This window comes from Synchiropus splendidus, chromosome 3 (assembly GCF_027744825.2).
Source record: "Synchiropus splendidus isolate RoL2022-P1 chromosome 3, RoL_Sspl_1.0, whole genome shotgun sequence".
Classification (NCBI taxonomy): domain Eukaryota; kingdom Metazoa; phylum Chordata; class Actinopteri; order Syngnathiformes; family Callionymidae; genus Synchiropus; species Synchiropus splendidus.
The window spans coordinates 18526224-18547171 of NC_071336.1; the positions used below are offsets into that span (position 1 = coordinate 18526224).

The 20948-nt window shown below is 43.6% G+C and overlaps 3 protein-coding genes across 3 annotated transcripts; all 3 read left to right on the top strand.

Annotated features, from left to right (window-relative positions):
• The first annotated feature begins 3581 nt into the window (after positions 1-3581).
• Positions 3582-5154, top strand: LOC128755967 (solute carrier family 22 member 13-like). Its single transcript, XM_053860083.1, has 5 exons — positions 3582-3910; positions 3975-4127; positions 4383-4630; positions 4765-4873; positions 4956-5154. The coding sequence occupies exons 1-5, from the start codon at positions 3582-3584 to the stop codon at positions 5152-5154; spliced, it is 1038 nt and encodes a 345-aa protein (XP_053716058.1).
• Positions 5155-5785: 631 nt separating this feature from the next.
• LOC128755968 (solute carrier family 22 member 13-like) lies at positions 5786-10670 on the top strand. Its single transcript, XM_053860084.1, has 9 exons — positions 5786-6160; positions 7473-7576; positions 7632-7786; positions 9019-9190; positions 9280-9400; positions 9464-9558; positions 9630-9844; positions 10281-10389; positions 10472-10670. Exons 1-9 carry the CDS (start codon positions 5786-5788, stop codon positions 10668-10670), a joined length of 1545 nt encoding a protein of 514 aa, XP_053716059.1.
• Positions 10671-12633: 1963 nt separating this feature from the next.
• On the top strand, positions 12634-18103 carry LOC128755969 (solute carrier family 22 member 13-like). The gene is made up of 9 exons (XM_053860085.1): positions 12634-13008; positions 13642-13745; positions 14012-14166; positions 16623-16794; positions 16884-17004; positions 17067-17161; positions 17223-17437; positions 17714-17822; positions 17905-18103. Exons 1-9 carry the CDS (start codon positions 12634-12636, stop codon positions 18101-18103), a joined length of 1545 nt encoding a protein of 514 aa, XP_053716060.1.
• Positions 18104-20948: the final 2845 nt, after the last annotated feature.

Below are 20948 nucleotides of genomic sequence, written 5' to 3' on the forward strand. Positions count from 1 at the left end.
CTTTGTTCATAACTGCATTCTGCATTATTGCCTTTTCGTTTTGTTTGTACATTCATGTACATCATCACATAAATTTATAAATTTATAAAATGTCTATTAAAAAAATGTTAACCATGTATTTTCCATAACAGCTCTACATTGAAAATGCAACACTTGTAAAAGTGTGGCTGACGAAAAATAAATGGGTATAGATTAAAAAAAAAAAAAATCAGTAACTCCATCATTTGTTAGGTGAAGAAAACAAAGACCAAAGCACCAAAACAGCCAGATTTTATGCAGCTGGCCATTAAAGAAAGATGGAAAACCAGTGGCCTGTTTGACCACCATCAGCAGCAACAGAAGCAGTACGACATCTTCTCATCCAACAGATACAGTAGGTCTTGTCCTGAAGCAATGCTTTTCAATTTGATCAACTGTTCCCACCCCAGAAATGTGTTGGCAGTCACACTGTCTATGCCATACTCTGAGGTGCCAATACTGCAACAGCCCAAAGGAGCACTCAGCGTCAAATAGTGATGATTTGAAAGTCTCATCGTACTTCAGCTTGAATGATGTCACTCAACTGAACGCTTAATGCGTCACTAATGAAAGTATTGAAACAAAAGAAGAACTGGATTGTGATGACCGTCATTTATATTCATCATCACCATATAATTCCTGCTCTTCACGTAATGCGCATGAATTTTGTTGTTTTCATGACGTCTTCAAATGGGCTGAACAGAACACCATTGACAGGCATTTTTTTGTTGGTAGCCAATGAGTTCAGGTGAGGATTTTTGCGGATATAAATATTTGGCATGTGGTAGAAAGTGCCGACAAATCCTTTCAATTTTCTCTTCCTCATTAAAACATTAAAAAAAAACAATCAGCCTGTTGTGACACATTCGGTACCAACACCACCACTACAGCTTCACCTCATCTACAAAGGTTATTGTACGGTTGAGAGAATGAACCATATAAGGGATATGTTGTTAACTCGGAAAGCTTTGGAAAACGCAGAGTGAAAAAACACCAGCAACTTCGTCGGCAGTCGTATTTTCCATAGCTGCTGCAAGAAGAGCACTCTCTGCTTGGCCTTCCTGATGAGGGACCTGATGGCCAGCTCCCATTTGAGGTCCTTGGTGGTTCCCAAGATGCAGAAGGAGTCCACAATGGGAATGGGTGAACCAGCCAACATAAGAGGGGACGGAGGAGCTGTGATTCTCCTGAAGTCCATGATCATGTCCACTGTCTTCTGGGCGTTCAGCTCCAGGTTGTTGTGGCTGCACCAGGACACCAGCTGCTCCACCTCCCTCTTGTAAGCCGACTCATCAGAATCAGAATCAGAATCAGAATCAAATTTATTGCCCTGGTCAGTGGGGAGCCCACTAACTAGGAAAGTGTTTTGGAATAACGTGCAGTCAAAAAGTAAAGAAATAATAAAATAAAACAAAGTAAAATAAAAATAAATAAATACAATAAAATAACAACAAGGCTGTTCACGAATTCAACAGTCTGACAGCCGAGGGGAAGAAGCTGTTCCTGTGACGGGAGGTTCTGGTCTGGATGGACCATAGCCTCCTGCCAGAGGGAAGAGGAACAAACAGTCCATGTCCAGGGTGAGAAGGGTTGGCTCTGATCCAACCTGCACGTCTCTGGGTCCTGGAGACAGAGGTGGCAGACTGCAACCGATCCCCTTCTCAGCAGAACGTACGATGCGCTGCAGTCTGCTCTTGTCCCTGGAGGTGGCACTGTTGTACCAGACAGTGATAGAAGAGGTGAGGATGGACTGGATGATGGCCGTGTAGAATTCCACCAGCAACTTCGTCGGCAGTCGTAGTTTTCGTAGCTGCCTCAGGAAGAACATTCTCTGCTGGGCCTTCCTGATGAGGGACCTGATGGTTGGCTCCCATTTGAGGTCCTCAGTGATGGTGGTTCCTAGGTAGCAGAAGGAGTCTACAATAGGAATAGGTAAACCAGCCAACGTGAGAGGGGACAGAGAAACTGTTACTCTCCTGAAGTCTATGACCATCTCCACTGTCTTCACTAAGAGACAGCATAGTCCTTTGTTGTAAAGTGGAACATAGGGCTGGAGAGACCACAGAGGTGTTGGTGCAATATGGCTGCTCAAAGTGACAATAGAGGTTGTTCAGGTCCTGGGGCACGTGGCTTGTAGTTAGTGAGCACCTTAAGCCCTCTCCACACTGCAGCCGAGTCATTGGCTGAGAACTGCTGCGTAAGTTTGTCAGAGTATGCAGCCTTAGCTTTCTTCAGCTCCCTCTGAAACCGATACTTCATCTCTTTGTAGCAGTTCCTGTCCCCACTCTTGCGAGCTGCCTCCTTCTCCCGTCTAATCTGGCTGAGTGTTGCTGTGAACCAAGGTTTATTAAAGTCACAGTGTCTGTATACTCATCCAGATTATTGGTAGCAGCCCTGAGCACCTCCCAGTCTGTGGTCTCCATACAAGCCTGCAGATCCTCATGCTCCTCACAACAGGCTTTGAAAGCTTCAGCTTCTGCTTATATGTGGAAACAAGATGAACCATCAAGTGATCAGAGAGTCCCACTGCAGCTCGAGGGAGGCCGGTATCAGAGTTGTGCGGAATGCGGGAAGCAGAATGCGAGATCCTCATCGGCGAATGTGAATAAGCGCACCAGCACGTTTCCCTCTCCTCCTCAGTCTCTTCCGCCCAGCCAAAAGGTGAACTAACTCCGAAACTGACACCCAAAATACTGGTAGTAAGTCAGACAGAGTCATAGCTCTGATATTCATCAACTGATCCTGTGTGTAAGAACACGCAGATGCACCATCAAAGCATAAAAATAAGCAAAATAACACACACGTTAATTCCAGGCCAGCAATCGTCTGTGCCATCTTGAATGAAGCAGCAGCGTTTAAACGTTTTGTGAAGTAAGCAAGCGGCACGTCATCAATCCCATGATTCTGTCCAGCTCACATGAACGCGCTTCCTGACGTCAAGCTCTTTAAAGACACCATCAGTTAAGTTTGTCATTGATAACCGTGTTGAGAACTCTTAAACCGTGGGTTACCATGATGTGGTCCTCTTCAAAGTGACCCACGGATCACGTGAGAGTATCACGTGTCTGTATCATTTGCCACCTCACTAGTACTCATGTTATCATCTTGACTCTAACCAGTGAGGGGCATGTGCTCACCCACAGTCTCCACAGTATCATCACTAGTCAGAGGTTAAAGTTACTGTGGTTTTTTGCTGCTTAATCTAAAGATCAACATCTCTTTAAACAAGCCATCGCCTGTATCTGTTATCAAAGCGCTTGAGTTCATAACATTAGTTCATGAACTCAAGCGTGAGATCAGACTCACTTTTTGCCTGTCAAATGTAATTTTTATGAATCATTTCTCAGTCATCTGACTGAGATATTAAAAATTAACGACAGCAAAGGGATTTTTTTTTCTCCCTGAAGTCCAAGGTCCTTGATGAACCCTAAACCACAAGGCTCCTGCTCATGGTCAGCAATCTCCGCACTGTCAGCTTAAATATTAACTTCCAAGATGAGTCTGACTGTGGTGAAGTTCTGCAGTCTCCTGTAGACACAAGTCAGGACACCCAGGGACCAAACATGAGCACCTTTGCTGAGATCCTGAAAGAGATCGGGGTGTTTGGCTTCTTCCAAAAGCGCATGTTTGCAGCGTTATGCCTCCCCAACCTGTTTGTGGCTTTTGATATCATGAGTCCTGTGTTCACGGGGCTGTCTTTCCCGAACCACTGCAACACGGACTGGATCCTGAAGCAGGCGCCCAACCTGACAGAGGAGAGGCAGAAGAATCTCACCATCCCGGTCGACAGAGATGGAAACTACGAAAGCTGTAGAATGTTCACGCCGGTGGATTGGGATCTGGAGTGGATCGAAAAGTACGGGCTCAACACCACCACCGCGTGTATCAATTCAATTCATGCTAACTAGGACGTTTTTACCTGGTTTATAGCTGTCTGAGCTTGTTTTTCTTTCTTTGTTTTATTTTTCCATTTTCACTTATGTTTTTCATGTATGTCTCTGCACTCAGTTCAACCTGGTGTGCGACCAGAGCAGCTTAATAGAAATCTCAGTGGCATCTCCTCAGTGGCATCTCCTCCTCTGGCATTCTTGCCAAAGCATTTGTGATCGGTGAGTGGACTGCAGCACTCCTCGATGAGTGAAGCTCGGTCAGATGTCTATTCTTTTCCCATCAGAAATAAAATGTACGTAATCTTCATGATTGATGGTTTGTGAAGAGAGAGTTTGTTGTCTGTGGAATACCACAGTTGATGTGTTCAGATTGATGAATGCAGCTAAAATGCTGCCAACAGCCAACATTCAAGCAAATGGAGCCATTTTTTAAGCCCCAAGGAGCCTCTGCTGTCACTTAATCCTAAATAATAGTAAACTCTGCTCTCTCTTCCTCTCTGCTGATAGGTTTGCAACTAGTGTGGTCTATAGTGGACTCAGCGTGAACGTGGGTGGATTTGGTCTGAGCATCTACATCACTCAGTTCATCTTCGGTTTGGTTGAAATTCCTGCTTGTTTTGGAGTCCTGCCTCTGATAGACTACTTAGGAAGGAAGTACCCTCTGTCAGGGCTGCTCTCATTTGGAGGACTAGCTTGCCTTGGAATTCTCGCAATTCCTAAAGGTACTCTATTCCCAGTGCAACTACTGTGGGTTCCTCCTTGATCTCTGGTCTCCTTCTACGATCTATAAACGCACGGACGTTCTCTGTCGTGCGTGTGTGTCCAACTTGATCGTGTTGATTTTCTCCTCCATCAGATCTGCCTGTTGTGGTGACCGTTGTTGCTGTTCTGGGAAAATTTGCTGCGTTTAGTTGTTCTGCACTGATTTACATTTACACCGCTGAGCTGTACCCCACCAACGTGAGGTAGTGTGGGGATTCTTGAGGGTGAAAATGGGAAACCTTTGGAAAACTACTGGTAATGAAGTGGTGTTTCTCGTACTGACAGACAGAGTGGTGTCGGTCTAAACTCCACGTTTGCTCGAGTGGCAGGAATTCTGGCTCCGTTGACCAAACTTCTCGTCATCTTCCATGAAACGATCCCCATGTTGATCTATGGAATCGTTCCAATCACTGCTGCGGTTCTGTGCCTGTTTCTGCCTGAGACGCGCAACACTCAGCTGCAGGATCACGTTGAAGACTTGTAAGTCCAGCTACGATTCATATCTCCTGATTTGATTTGATACAAGAAAGGAATCTTCACAAAGGATGTTTTTCCGTTGCAGACAACCAGAGGTTGAAGGTGTTATGATGATACCTTGGGCAACAGAAGGAAAGCCGTCAAGCAAACCAAGTTCAAACACACCAAGACAACTGGAGGTGCTGTGATACACTCCACCAACTGTCTTCCTGCTTCCTGTTTATTCCATTTAAAAATGCTTCCTGGTATGACATCTGAGTTTTTTATGCTACACAGTGTTCATAAATGCTAGTCTCTTCATTTATGTTTCATGCATGCACTGTATGATCATCATGTTACAAATCTGAATTTAAAAAAGTACAACAAAATAATTTGCCTATAATTGACAGCAAATAAATCCCTCCTCTAAAAAAACGATGGTTTGGCAATATTTTGGTAACTGAAAATAATGCAATATGATGGGGATAAATATAGTGAAAGTGTGATGCGATAGACCCTGTACAACATACCTGGCACCTGCTCACCAACTGGACTTCAATCTCCAGACTTTCAGTTTATATATTAACTGCAATGATTGATCTGACGTAAGAGAGCTCTGCTGTTACCTGTGGACACGTCAGGACATTGAGGGACCAAACATGAGCACCTTTCCTGCGGTCCTGAAAGAGATCGGGGAGTTTGGCCTCTTCCAAAAGCGCGTGGTTGCAGCGTTATGCCTCCCAAGCCTATTTGTAACTTTTGATATCATTAGTCAGGTGTTCACAGGCCTGACTTTCCCAAACCACTGCAACACAGACTGGATCCTGAAGCAGGCGCCCAACCTGACAGAGGAGAGGCAGAAGAATCTCACCATCCCGGTCGACAGAGATGGAAACTACGAAAGCTGTAGAATGTTCACACCGGTGGATTGGGATCTGGAGTGGATCGAAAAGTACGGGCTCAACACCACCACCGCGTGTATCAACGGGTCGGAGTTTGAGAAGCCCAGTGGGTCCTCCAGTCTGGTGACCGAGGTGAGTCGACTCAGAAGTCCTGCTGCTTAGCTGGCACCGTTCCCCTCCTTCCTTCACTTCACTATATTCTTTACTCTATGGCAGGTGGGCAAGTCTAGTTATCAGTGACATGAGATGATACAAGCATGTTAGTTATATACTATATACAGGCGATTGTGTGGCTTCTGACGTCTGTTTATGTGCCAGTAGCTGAAGAGGATATTGACAGAGAATTTGGTCACGTTGTTTAGACTGAATATACAGTGGTACCTTGGTTCTCGACCACAATCCGTTCCAGACGGCCGTTTGAGAAGCTATTTGTTCGAAATCTGAATTGATTTTTCCCATCACAATTAATGGAAAAAGAAATAATGCTTTCCAAGCCTTACAATAAGCTTTTTATAGGAGTGAATGTAGAGTGTCTGCTGCAGGTGCACTGTTCGTCTATGTGTGTGGCCGCTGCATGTGGGAGGTGTTGCCGAGTGAGTGACGTCTCTCCAGAAGTGAAGAGGTGCCCGGTGTGTGTCCAGCTCTGAATGTGCGCTTCTGTGCAGTTTGGCTGTGACAAAGTCATAAACCAAGTAACGCTCTGTCCCAGACTCGCCTCATCCCTGTCCCAGCTCCAGCCGACAACAGGACATCAAACCCTGGAGTGTGCGCTCCAGCCTCGGAGGTGTCGAGAGCGAGCACCTCCCCTGTGACACTCTACCACGGTCCAGACAGGAAAGGTTTTACACCTCAATATGAAGAAAAAACAGTCAGTAAATGGAGCTAACGGGACACGTCTGCATACAGAGGCTGCGTTATACACAATAACAAAGCACGTGGGTCAGCTGATGTTGACGTTTTTTTTTTTTTCGGCTTTTTCGGGGGCGATCAAGTTCTGGATTTTTGTTCGAAATCCAAAGCAAAAAAATCTCGAAATTTGTGTTTGAACTCCGATTTGTTCGAAGTCCGAGACGTTCGAAAACCGAGGTACCACTGTATCTGCTATTATTATACCTGCAGATGACAATGCTGTTGTGTGTCGATACGACACTTACTGGGCTCCTGCTGATTGCAACACAATAAAGGCTCAGCATAAAGGCTCACACTAAACAGTATTTTCCATGCGGTTTGAAAGTAGTTGTTGACCGCCTTTAAGATCATTATTCTTGTCAAAGTGGAAATGAATGAGTAGTTTTCCTTTTTTTTTTCACTCATTTTAGAACGTTTTATTAATTTGTATTCTACTTAGCATCCCTCAAATATTTTTTGTGGGTGTTATTTGAAAATAGTGAATTCGATTTTTATCCAAATTCCCGTGTGTTCATGTGTTGCTTTCTGCTCTCAGTTCAACCTGGTGTGCGACCAGAGCAGCTTGATAGAGGCGTCTCAGTCCATCTACATGGCTGGACTTCTGGTCGGAGCGCTGGTGCTGGTGCCGATGGCAGACAGGTGCGGCCACTCATCCTGTACAGCCATAGACATTCTCAGTCCTTTCTCTCCTCAGGATTGGTCGGCGCCGCGTGGTCTTGCTTTCACTCCTCATGCTGTTCCTGTTTGGGGTCGGTGCTGGTTTCTCACCCAACTTCTATGTGTACATGGTTCTTAAATTCCTCAGTGGCATCTCCATCGCAGGCATCATCGCAAACGGATTTGTGATCGGTGAGTGGACTGTGGCGCTGTGGTGGTCTTTCTTCTCTCCCTGTTCTATGCAGGTGAGATGAACAAGCTTTCGTGATGAGAGTTCAACGACATCGCTAGATCTGTCAGCGAAAGGGAGAGTTTCATGTAGGCACCGTATTTGTTATCTTTTAAGTAAATCTCTTGGAAATGGATGAACGTTGATCACTCCCACTTCTTCACATGATACAGTGAGGTTTCGTCATCCAAACAGTGTAGATGACTTGTAACATGATGAGGCAAGTCCCCCTTTCATTCAAACAAAGAATCACGCAAACGTTGTACCTGTAAGTCGACATTCATTCCGAACCCTATTGATCCCTGTGATCAAATGACAAAGTTCTCACTTGAGAAAAGTGAAAGTATCGTTGATGACTGATCAATGCTGTCTTCAGTGTAGACAGAGGTCACATGGAAGTGTCACCGTCAGGGCTACAGGGAACATTACAGTGTACGGTTATGTAAGTACGAGTTGTTTACACACATAGGAGTGTCTGGTATTAGATACTGAGAACTGTTGAATGGAGATCACATCAGGGTCAAAGTCTAATGAAAGGCTGTGACTGTTTGAGTTGATTCTTCCTGCTTCGTTCGACCAAATCCACATGTGGACCTTGGCTAAAGTCAGGTCGCCCCTTTGAATGGACTGTTGACCTGAAAGTATCTTCAGGTCTGTGCGATTGGCAAGTAAATGGCAAAGGCCTTGTGGTTCTTCTAAACCAGGACACGATGATCCAGGCATCAAATTAGTTCTAGTCAGGCTTTTTCAAATATCCTCCATTTCTTTATTCTACTTCTGTGCAACAGCCCCTGGCCCATGCTCAGTGTCAACTGCGCTTTGAGTAAATGACCCACTTGTCTCTCTGAATTTTGATCACCTGTGTTCTCCTCATTGAGGGTTTTTTTGGGGAACATGTGGAAACTTAAAAAAAGTATTTAACCTGGCACACAGCAGTACTATCCTGCACTACATTTACGATTTAACCTGGTGAAGTTTAGAGCTGCTGGCTGAACATTTTACTTTTATGTTTCGGAAGTGTGACAATGTTTTCAAAGGCAACAGAGCACATAGAAAGAGTGTGGAAATGTGATTTTCCATGCCAGAATGAGAAGAACCAAGCCATCCCAATATAAGTGTTAAACTCTTGACGGCCTGCTCAATCAAACTCAGTTAACATACGGAAGGCAATCTTGTGTTTCTTCTGCTTTAACAGGTGGAGAGTGGACTGAATCCTCCAAATTTGCTTTGTGCGCCACCATCTGCCATAGTTTCTACTCACTCGGACTGATGATGCTGGCTGGCATCACCTACTTAATCCGCGACTGGAGGATCCTGCACTTAGTTCTCTTCAGTCCTCTTGCTCTCGTGCTGGGTATATTTTATTGGTGAGTTGCTTTTGAGACCAGCTCAACACTCATTTATACCTCAGTCAGTTAACACAGGAGTAACTTTCCTTTTGGTGGCTGACCACCAGGGTTCTGCCAGAGTCGGCTCGCTGGCTCCTCACGCAGGGCAGGAAGGAGGAGGCCATACGGATGATTCGCTGGGCAGCAAAGGTCAACGGGAGAGCAGCTCCAGATCATCTCCTGGAGAAGGTGAGGCTGCAACCACAGATGAAGAATCTCATCATGTATTGATACAACTTATTCGCCTTCTAGCTAGAGGATGAAGGCACGGCTAAAACAGGCACCATGATCGACATCCTCAGAACACCAGCACTGAGGAAACGTGCCCTCATCATGAGCTACCAGTGGTGGGTTTATTCTGAGTCATGGTGTCAAGTACCACAATACAGATATGGATAACCCTCCTCTCTGCTGACAGGTTTGGAACTAGTCTGGTCTTTTATGGACTCAGCCTGAATGTGGGTGGATTTGGTCTGAACATCTACCTCACTCAGTTCATCTTCGGTTTGGTAGAGTTTCCTGCTCGCTTTGGCGTCCTGCCTCTGATGAACTACATTGGAAGGAGGCGTTCTCTGGCAGGGTTGCTCTCTTTTACAGGACTAGCTTGCCTCGTAACACTTGCAATTCCTAAAGGTACTGCAACTCCCCACTGCGGGACAAATAAAGGACATCTATCTTAATTCACTGAATGAGACTTGAATTCAGCTCGAGGCAACTCTCTGTTGGAGTAAACCTAAGACTTTTCTTTGTGGAGTTGTGTGTGTTTCGTGCAGCCATTAAGGTCCCCTCCCAATATTCACATGATCCACCCATATCATTTTGGATCTGAAAATGCTGACTGAGGTAATAATTGCCTTATTTTAGGAATGACCTACCCAGCCTTCTTTTCTCTTTCACACTAGACCCAGCACAACTAGTCATTTGTGCTCAAAATGTGCACTTAAAACTGGACTTCAGTCCACCTTTGAAATTCAAGAAACAGTTTTACACCACAGATCACCTTAGACCAAATATATGGAGTAATGTCTTGTGGTCACTGTTTGATCATGCTGATTGTCTCTTCTGGCAGATCTCCCGGTTTTGGTAACTGCTGCTGCGGTTCTGGGAAAATGTACTGGGACAGGCTGTTTTGCAGTTATCTACATTTACACAGCTGAGCTGTACCCCACCTACGTGAGGTACTGTGGGTAGTTTTGAGGGTAAAATTATTAAATTTTTGGGAAACTACTGGTAATTAAGTGGTGCTTCTTGTACCAACAGACAAAGTGGTGTCAGTCTAAACTCAGCGTTTGCTCGAGTGGCTGGAATACTGGCTCCATTGGTCAAACTTCTTGTCATGTATCATGAAACAATCCCCATGTTGATCTATGGAATCGTTCCCATCACTTCCGGGGTTCTGTGCCTGTTTCTGCCTGAGACCCGCAACACTCAGCTGCAGGATCACGCTGAACCCCCGTAAGTCCTTCGTGCATATATCCACATATACATACATAGATTTTATTTGAGACAACACAGGAATCTTCATGAATAATGTCCTTATATTGCAGAAAATCAGAGGACGAGGGTGTTTTGATGAAACCACCAGCAACAGTAGGAGTGCATCTCAGTAAAGCAAATTCAGGCACCTCAGGACAACTGGATATATTGTGATACACTACACCAAGTGACTGTACTGTTTATTGACTTTATCAATGTAGCGTTGTAAATTTTTTTTATGTTTGTTCGTTTTGTTTGCTTGAATAATTATTTCATCCATGTATGATCATCGTGTTACTACGGAAGCTCAGAGCTGTCAGCAGAGGGATTTTTTTGGGATTAGTATCATGTTATTTCATTATAATTATCACATTATTTTGTGATATTATTTTTTTTCTCATTATCACATCTTGATAAGGGCTTGGAAAATGACAATTTTAGATCTCACACATTTGTGGATAAATTCAATACAGTTGCAGCATTCAAGGTCTCGTTTCTATTAAACTACTGGTTTAATAGTAACAAGAAGCTTAGTTTATTTAGAAACTATTGGTTTCTAAATAAACTAAGGTTTATTTAGAATATGACCTTATTAATGTTATTCAATGTTTTCAAGACTCTATGTGATGTACTGTATGCTTTTATTTGTGGAAGTGATAGATGCGTGATATATGTCCGCTGTCGTTTTGTAAAAAAGAAAAAACAGACAACTGGCTCACTTGTTTTTCAACTACAACATAGAGAAGACTCCACTGCAAAGCTTAACAAAACTAGTTTCTGTTTCTGTGCTTACACCTTGTCAGACTCATTTGCTTTAATCTCCACAAGTCCAGCATAAATGCCTGCATAAAAAAATGCAAGCGAGTAAGGAGGACGTCAAATCCTAATTCCTAGTGAGCAGTGTTTCCACTGCTTATCACATTATTATTACTTGGTTGCCTGTCATGAGGTGTGTCGTATTCTGGTACATATTCACTTACAGTACCAACACAATATGTCATCAAAACAATGAATCTAATTCTAACTCTATGTTTTTATTAAACACAAAGGAATTTGCTCATAAAGAACACAAACATCTTCAGGCTGGATTACAAAATACACTTGTCAACCTGATCGGACAACAACTATATTTGGTGACAATAGTATAGGTACTAGGTAGGAAGACAGTTTCAGCACATCTGCATGTGGTTATTTGCAGCTCGTGTGTAAGTTAATTTATCACCATGGCGTCGTGTATTGTCCTCAGCAATAACGCAATGAAAACATTGAAGTGACACCCACAGTAAGGCATGCAGCTCTACAATCACAACCAAAGCACTGTGGCGGCAGTCACTTAAAAAAAAAAAAAAAATTATTTATTTTTTTAAATCAAGGTGCTTCTTCAGGTTGGATGTCTTTGTCAGAATCAGAATCAAATTTATTGCCATGAATAAAATAAAATAAAATAAATAACAACAAGGCTGTTCACGAGCTCGGTTGCTGGCAGACGAGTTTTCAATGCTCATTTCACCCGTCCCTTTCCTTTTTCAGTTCAAAGCGTTGCCTGAATTTTCCAATCCAGAAACTCATTTCTACCAGCTTCTGGGCAACAAAGAGGCTTTGCCCTTGTAGCCATTAAACCAGCTTGGCGAAACCCCTTCACAGCAGAGAGGAGGGAAATGGTCATGTCTCTCATGTCAGTCAGGGACAATGAATGAGCAGGGTGGAGAGGACAAAGCTCGTATTTGTGTTTTACACCGTTCATTGATGTGACACTGCTGTGTCATGTGTTGTGTCAAGTTGGCTGTCAGAGAAAAATGTAATTATCTCAAGCATTGGACTTCACTCTCTTTATATTGAGTTTAAACATTAACACGATGTTACTCTTTATTAACCAAGATGAGTCTGACAGCAGTTAAATTCTCCAGATTCCAATAAACATACTTCAGAACCCCGAGGGACCAAACATGAGCACCTTCGCTGAGATCCTGAAAGAGATCGGGGAGTTTGGCTTCTTCCAAAAGCGCGTGGTTGCAGCGTTATGCATCCCCAGCATGTTTGTGGCTTTTGATATCATGAGTCCTGTGTTCACGGGGCTGTCTTTCCCGAACCACTGCAACACGGACTGGATCCTGACGCATGCGCCCAACCTGACAGAGGAGAGGCAGAAGAATCTCACCATCCCGGTCGACAGAGATGGAAACTACGAAAGCTGTAGAATGTTCACGCCGGTGGATTGGGATCTGGAGTGGATCGAAAAGTACGGACTCAACACCACCACCGCGTGTATCAACGGGTCGGAGTTTGAGAAGCCCAGTGGGTCCTCCAGTCTGGTGACCGAGGTGAGGAGGAACAGCTTTTACAGCGGAGATGATCAATACAGAAGTTTTGCCAGTTGTTAGGTCCCAAGAGCTGGTAACCCACTGTTTTCCTTGCGGTGTGAAAGCAACTCTAACCCTAACTCATGGCAAATCTGTTTTGCCGTGTCAGAATAGAATGAAGGCGTGTCTTTCAGCTGACTCACATCAAGTCTGTGTGGGCAGTTTTTGGACCCTTCTGCTGGAAGTTTTGGGTCTGGTGAGTCTGATGAATGATGACAAACAAACTAGGTGATGATCTGTAGCTCTGTGCTTCCAGTGTCACAGTCACTGCTGCGCCACAGATCTCAGGGAACAGAACTGAAATAAGTAACCTTTTCTTGGGACATTGGACTCTTTAATGCATCAGTGGTCTCGCACAGAGACCGGATCTGGTGTGAGTCACAGCAACTAGGACTGCAGTCCACAACCAGATTTGGTTTGGGGTCAGACTGCTTTTGAGATCATCCATTCTTGTCAAAATATATTTTTATTAATCTATATTCCACTTACCATCACTAAGATTATATCTGGTTACAGAAAGAATATTTATTGTCCAACTGTTCATGAGGTTATTATCACAATACTCATGTATATTGTGTTAATTTCTGCTCTCAGTTCAACCTGCTGTGCGAACAGAATGGATTAATTGAAGTATCTCAGTCAATCTACATGGCCGGGCTTCTGGTTGGAGCGTTGGCAGTGGTGCCGATGGGAGACAGGTATGAACATTCACACTGTAGGACAGGGGTGTCAAACTGAATCCCTGAAGGGCCGTGTGGGTGCAGGCTTTTGTTTCGTCCCTGCAAGCGCATATAGGTCAACCAGTCAGGTGGCAGCAAAACAAACAGCACATGACTGACACCTGGTTTGTTGTAGTGTGTTTTCCTGATCGGTTGGACGGGAAACCTGCGCCCACATGGCCCTTTTGGGATTCAGTTTGAGACCTGTGCTGTACAGCGACATTTTCAATCCTTTCTCTCCTCAGGTTTGGTCGGCGCCGCGTGGTCTTGCTTTCACTCCTCACGCTGTTCCTGTTTGGTGTCTGTGCTGGTTTCTCACCCAACTTCTATGTGTACATGGTTCTCAAATTTTTATGTGGCATCTCCAGCTCTGGCATTCTTGCCAACTCATATGTGATCGGTGAGTTGACAGAGGTCTGGTGCTTTTCCTGCACACACTGTCCTTACTGTTAAAAAGGCTTGGTGAATGCCTTAGCAGAAATTTTATTTTTGTCAGTAGTCAGAAGTAAAATGTGTCAATCGAGATGGTAAGTGGAATAATTTTTTAAAAGAGCAACTAATTCACGGGGTTTGAGTGTCTCTCAAAATGATAGTAGACCCTTATTGAACACATTGATATGTGTCTGTTTTAACAAAACTCTCGATGAGTTCAAATATTTCCATTAGAAAATCAATATAAGCTCTCCCTGTCCAAGACACTTCAATTGCCAAGAGCTGAAAGCTTGTTCTCTCTGGCCACGTCGACTCTGCTGTGAACAGGAGCTTCTCGCTGCACTGCTAAATAATCCCCACATGTCCTGCACAGCCAAAGCCTCACTTCCTCGCCACTCAATACAAGCTTCCGTGCACTGTCCTGTATACGTGCTCGAATGTTCAGAGAAAAACATATACAGCGGTACCTCAGTTCTCGACCACAATCCATTCCAGACGGCCGTTCGAGAAGCTATTTGTTCGAAATCTGAATTGATTTTTCCCATTACAATGAATGGAAAAAGAAATCATATAGAGTGTCTGCTGCAGGTGCGCTGTTTGTGTATGTGTGTGGCCGCTGCATGTGGGAGGGGTTGCCGAGTGAGTGACGTCTCTCCAGAAGTGAAGAGGTGCCCGGTGCGTGTCCAGCTCTGAATGTGCGCTTCTGTGCAGTTTGGCTGTGATAAAGTCATAAACCAAGTAACGCTCTGACCCAGACTCGCCTCATCCCTGTCCCAGCTCCAGCCCACAACAGGACATCAAACCCCGGAGTGCGGCACCTGCCCTGTGACACTCTACCACGGTCCAGACAGGAAAGGTTTTACACCTCAATATGAAGAAAAAACAGTCAGTAAATGGAGCTAACGGGACACGTCTGCATACAGAGGCTGCGTTATATACAATAACAAAGCGCGTCGTGGGTCAGCTGATCGGTCCGTGCACGTTATGTTTTTTCTGGCTTTTGTTCGAAATCCGAAGCAAAAAAAATCTCGAAAACCGAGGTACCACTGTACTGAAATATGGACTGAAAAACGGTGACGTCACTGAAAAAAAAAAAACCAAAAAAAAAAAAAACACTTCACGTCTACAAATGTAAAGATAAATTAAATATGTCTTACCAAACTAGCTTTGCCTTTCATAGCACATAGTCACAGACAGACAAAAAGATACTTTGTCTATTGATATTATCGATTATCGATTTGTTATTGAATATTAGATATTATAACATAATATTATATATATAATATTATAATAATATTTCCAATTTGCCATGTTTTGCGCATTTTAACAAACATTATCACTAGATACAGATATGTGTTTTGACTCGTCTCTTTTCTGTGTCAGTTGTCTTGTGGAGAAATTTCTGTATTACAACTAAATAATCCTCACGATTTTATATTATGAATGTAAAGGTAACTGAGGGAAGAGTATCTAAGAGTAGTATTCAATTTCCTGAAGTGTAATAAATGAAGAACTTTGGGCACTCAGTCATCACTTTTCAAGCAAAAACATGCAGCATTGCAATGTACAGTACAGGAATTCTCACAAGCGCTGAGAACTGAAGCCTCACACCCCAAAGTTCTCACATGTCAAGAGCAAAGTGTCTTGGTTAAAGGTAATAAACGCTATCAGCTGCATATCATCAAGTGCTGACTGAGATCACATTGTGACATACACCACTCCATATAAGTTAGGTATATTGTGAGGTCCTCAGTGGATTTCATATGTACAGTGTTTGTCGCACCTCAGTGATTTTTGTGATACAGAGGAAATGGTATTAAGGTGGTAGGCACACGTCTTTTTTTGTTTTCCATGTAACGGTCTCACTGTATATGATGCACCTTACATATGCGGGTAATTGTCAATAAATCATGTCATCTGTTCATCATTCAATTCAGCTATGAACACATGACATCACTTGACGGACAAGTGGCGCCACCTTGCCATCGCACGCCTTTGTGTTGGTGGCAGGTTGCCTGTGAACTTGGCGTCATGAGTAGACTAGTAGAAAGGCACAGAACAATGGACAGAGTTCGTGACAGACCCAGGGGTGGAGCCCCATGAGCAATGCACTCAGACACCGCTATGCAACTCCCACACAGCTGCCGGACAATTTACGAGTGTGGGGGACTAGAGTTTCCAGATAAACCATTCGCAACTGACTGAACCGCTTTGGCTTCCATGCCAGACGACTGTTGCAGTTGACACTGTCATACATATATTTTGTACCGTTGACCCTTCGGAAGAGGGTATAACACCTCAAATCTTTGCTGATATTGCTTGCAACTTCCTCCATTTCCATGCACTCAGCCGTGCAGAACTGGAACCTCTGGTTACATCACCCACGAAAGGTTGGTTTAATTCATGTTTCTTCTGCTTTAAAAGGTGGAGAGTGGAGTGAACCCTCCAAATTTGCCATGTGCACCGTCATCTGCCACCTTTTTCATCCTATTGGACTAATGATGCTGGCTGGCATCGCCTACTTAATCCGCAACTGGAGGATCCTACAGATAGTTCTCTTCAGTCCTCTTGCTCTCGTGCTGGGTATATTTTATTGGTCAGCTGCTTTTAGACCAGCTCAACACTTATTTATACCTCAGTCAGTTAACACAGGAGTAACTTTCCTTTTTGGTGGCTGACCACCAGGGTTCTGCCAGAGTCGGCTCGCTGGCTCCTCACGCAGGGCAGGAAGGAGGAGGCCATACGGATGATTCGCTGGGCAGCAAAGGTCAACGGGAGAGCAGCTCCAGATCATCTCCTGGAGAAGGTGAGGCTGCAACCACAGATGAAGAATCTCATCATGTAATTCTACAAACCGCCCCCTTCTAGCTTGACTGTGAGTGCAAGCCTAAAAAAGGCACCATGATCGACATCATGAGAATATCATCTCTGAGGAAACGTGCCCTCATCATGAGCTACCAGTGGTGAGTTTATTCTGAGTCATGGTATCAAGTACCACGATACAGATCTCTCCTCTGATGACAGGTTTGGAACTAGTCTGGTCTACTATGGACTCAACCTGAACGTGGGTGGATTTGGTCTGAGCATCTACCTCACTCAGTTCATCTTCGGTTTGGTAGAGTTTCCTGCCCGTTTGGGAGTCCTGTCTCTGATGAACTACATTGGAAGGAGGCGTTCTCTGGCAGGGTTGCTCTTGTTTGCAGGCCTAGCTTGCCTTGCAACACTTGCAATTCCAAAAGGTAGTGTATTCTTGATTCCAGCTTGAAACAGCGCTTTATGGGAGTTTGAAATGTTGGAACTGTATGTTCTCGCCATTCTTGCGTGAGCATCCCTTGGCCACTAAAGTCTCCTGCCACTATAGATACTGTATAATCCATCGTTCCTTTCCAGGAATGACTTGTCGTACTTTCTTTTCTCATTGAGGGGGCTTTCACACTACAGACTCTGCCCCAGGTCAAAGAGAGGCAGACTTCGGATGTTTCAAACCCTCTAAGATGTATGATTCTCTCCATCAGATCTCCCTCTTGTGATAACCGTTGTTGCTGTTTTGGGGAATTTTTCTGCAACAGGCTGTTTTGCAATAGTCTACGTTTACACCGCTGAGCTGTACCCCACCAACGTGAGGTAGTGTGGGGATTCTTGAGGGTGAAAATGGGAAACCTTCTGAAAACTAAAGGTAATGAAGTGGTGTTTCTCGTACTGACAGACAGAGTGGTGTCGGTCTAAACTCCACTTTTGCTCGAGTGGCTGGAATTCTGGCTCCGTTGACCAAACTTCTGGTCATATTTCATGAAACGATCCCCATGTTGATCTATGGAATCGTTCCAATCACTGCTGCGGTTCTGTGCCTGTTTCTGCCTGAGACGCGCAACACTCAAATGCAGGATCACGCTGAAGACTTGTAAGTCCTACTAAGATTCATAAATCCTGATTATATTTCACCCAACCCTGGAATCCTCATAAATATTTTTTTCATGTTGCAGACCACCAGAGGATGAAGGTGCTGTGATGAAACCTCCAGCAACAGACGGAAAGCTCACTAAGCAGACCAAATTTTAGGCCACAAGGACAACTGGATCTGTTCTGATGCTTTCAACCAAGTGCCTCTCTGTTGAACTCTGTCATCAAAATAGTATTAAGTCTCTGTATTCATCTAGGTATCTTGCTTATAATTGCTTTTTATAGTAATATTTTTGTTGCACAAGGAACTTGAATATTCTAATGTTACATATCTGGATGAAACAAGCTGTACATTTACCATATTACTATGTTTTGCTGTAACTAAACCAAAATCACCCATCATTACTATGTGATTTAACTGTAACGTATACAGCTAAATCACACAAAAAAATTAAAAGATAATAAATTAAATGCTACTTGAAAGTTGACATGTAACAGTCAATAAATAAATACACTGGTACCTTGGTTTTCGAACGTCCCAGAATTCGAACAAATCAGAGTTCAAACAAAAAATTTTAGATTTTTTTGCTTCGGATTTTGAAAGAAAATCCAAAACTGGAACCCTCCCGAAAAAGACGGAAAAAACATAACGTGCGCGGACCGATCAGCTGACCCTCAACGCGCTTTGTTTTTGTGTATAACGCAGCCTCTGTATGCAGACGTGTCCCGTTGGCTACATTTACCGACTGTTTTTTCTTCATATTGAGGTGCAAAACCTCACGGGAGATGCTCCTCGACACCTCCAAGGCTGGAGCGCGCACTCCAGGGTTTGATGTCCTGTAATATCTAATATCGATTTGTTATTGAATATTAGATATTATATCAATATTTCCAATTTGCCATGTTTTGCGCATTTTAACAAACATTATCACTAGATACAGATATGTGTTTTGACTCGTCTCTTTTCCGTGTCAGTTGTCTTGTGGAGAAATTTCTGTATTACAACTAAATAATCCTCACGATTTTATATTATGAATGTACAGGTAACTGAGGGAAGAGCATGTAAGAGTACCATTCAATTTCCTGAAGTGTAATAAATGAAGAACCTTGGGCACTCAGTCATCACTTTTCAAGCAAAAACATGCAGCATTGCAATGTACAGTACAGGAATTCTCACAAGCGCTGAGAACTGAAGCCTCACACCCCAAAGTTCTCACATGTCAAGAGCAAAGTGTCTTGGTTAAAGGTAATAAACGCTATGAGCTGCATATCATCAAGTGCTGACTGAGATCACATTGTGACATACACCACTCCCTATAAGTTAGGTATATTGTGAGGTCCTCAGTGGATTTCATATGCAGAGTGTTTGTCGCACCTCAGTGATTTTTGTGATACAGAGGAAATGGTATTAAGGTGGTAGGCACACGTCTTTGTTTTCCATGTAACCATCTCACTGTATATGATGCACCTTACATGACATCACTTGACGGACAAGTGGCGCCACCTTGCTATCGCACGCCTTTGTGTTGGGGGCAGGTTGCCTGTGAACTTGGCGTCATGAGTAGACTAGTAGAAAGGCACAGAACAATGGACAGAGTTCGTGACAGACCCAGGGGTGGAGCCCCATGAGCAATGCACTCAGACACCGCTATGCAACTCCCACACAGCTGCCGGACAATTTATGAGTGTGGGGGACTAGATTAAGTCTCTGTATCTTGCTTATAGTTGCTTTTTAATAGTAATATTTTTTGTTGTACAAGGAACTTGAATATTCTTATGTTACATATGTGAATGAAACAAGCTGTAAAGAACTTAAAACGGGAGACCCACATGCAGCGGACCGAGAGTGGAGATGGAGTTCAGCAGTTTAATGAAACTCACTAGAAGGAGTATAAAAATAAGAAAACCGAAAGAAAAAACAAAGAGAAAACAAAACCTACTCAACTTCCACTCAAGAAGGAGGATCAAAAATACAGAAAACAAACAAGAATACTCTAACAGTTACCTAATGGAGACGGACAAAACAAATGCACTCTGGAAAAACTACACTGGATGGCGACAAAATCTAAACTAACAAATATAGAAAAACTACAGAATACGGTAAGCGTCCTTGAGAGCCTTCAAAAGAGCCGGAAAGTTAGTGAGCATCCATGAGCGCGTATTCAGTCCAGAGAGAGCCAGTCCACAGGATTGGGGGAAGAGGAACCAGGAAATCAGGCACAGACACACTGGAAAAAAAACAAAGAAATCAATCAGAAAAACTCACTAACTGAAAGCGCATGGCAGAAGTGACCATGGTCCACAGAAGAATCTTTTAGCTGTCCAGACAAATCACACAGGGTCCTACCAAGTGACGAACTGACGCCGACTGTCTCCTGAACGGCATTTAAATGTCATGCAGGAAGATTGCAAGATTGGGTTCAGGTGTGTGTCTGTGGCAGGAAGGTGCAACCCCCAATCCTGGAAGAGAAAGAGAGCAAGGCGGGGGCAGACCAAACTATTCTGAACACACGGAGAGGGGTCTGTGACACAAGCTGTACATTTACCATATCACTATGTTTTGCTAAACCAAAATCATCCAACCATTATGTGATTTAACTGTAACATATATAGTTAAATCACAAAAATAAAGATGATAAATTAAATAAAAAAGTTGACATGTAACTGTCAATAAATAGATAGATTATACCTGGCCAGCGGGTGAGTGATAGAAGGTTCATCTGAAGAACGAGCTGTATCAACCACCATCAGGCAGTTTGTGGCTAACATGATGATGATAACAGCAACTAGCGCATGCTCCAGGTGCCTGATGGACAAACTCCAAGTTATAATCAAATGGGCATATAAGTA

Coding starts and splice junctions, on each gene's coding strand:
- LOC128755968 (XM_053860084.1), top strand. CDS start 5,786: ATGAGCACCTTTCCTGCGGTCCTGAAAGAGATCGGGGAGTTTGGCCTC. Junction 6,161..7,472: donor CCTCCAGTCTGGTGACCGAG/GTGAGTCGACTC, acceptor TTCTGCTCTCAG/TTCAACCTGGTGTGCGACCA. Junction 9,401..9,463: donor CAGATCATCTCCTGGAGAAG/GTGAGGCTGCAA, acceptor TTCGCCTTCTAG/CTAGAGGATGAAGGCACGGC.
- LOC128755969 (XM_053860085.1), top strand. CDS start 12,634: ATGAGCACCTTCGCTGAGATCCTGAAAGAGATCGGGGAGTTTGGCTTC. Junction 16,795..16,883: donor GTGCTGGGTATATTTTATTG/GTCAGCTGCTTT, acceptor GCTGACCACCAG/GGTTCTGCCAGAGTCGGCTC. Junction 17,005..17,066: donor CAGATCATCTCCTGGAGAAG/GTGAGGCTGCAA, acceptor GCCCCCTTCTAG/CTTGACTGTGAGTGCAAGCC.
- LOC128755967 (XM_053860083.1), top strand. CDS start 3,582: ATGAGCACCTTTGCTGAGATCCTGAAAGAGATCGGGGTGTTTGGCTTC. Junction 4,128..4,382: donor TGCCAAAGCATTTGTGATCG/GTGAGTGGACTG, acceptor CCTAAATAATAG/TAAACTCTGCTCTCTCTTCC. Junction 4,874..4,955: donor CTGTACCCCACCAACGTGAG/GTAGTGTGGGGA, acceptor TCGTACTGACAG/ACAGAGTGGTGTCGGTCTAA.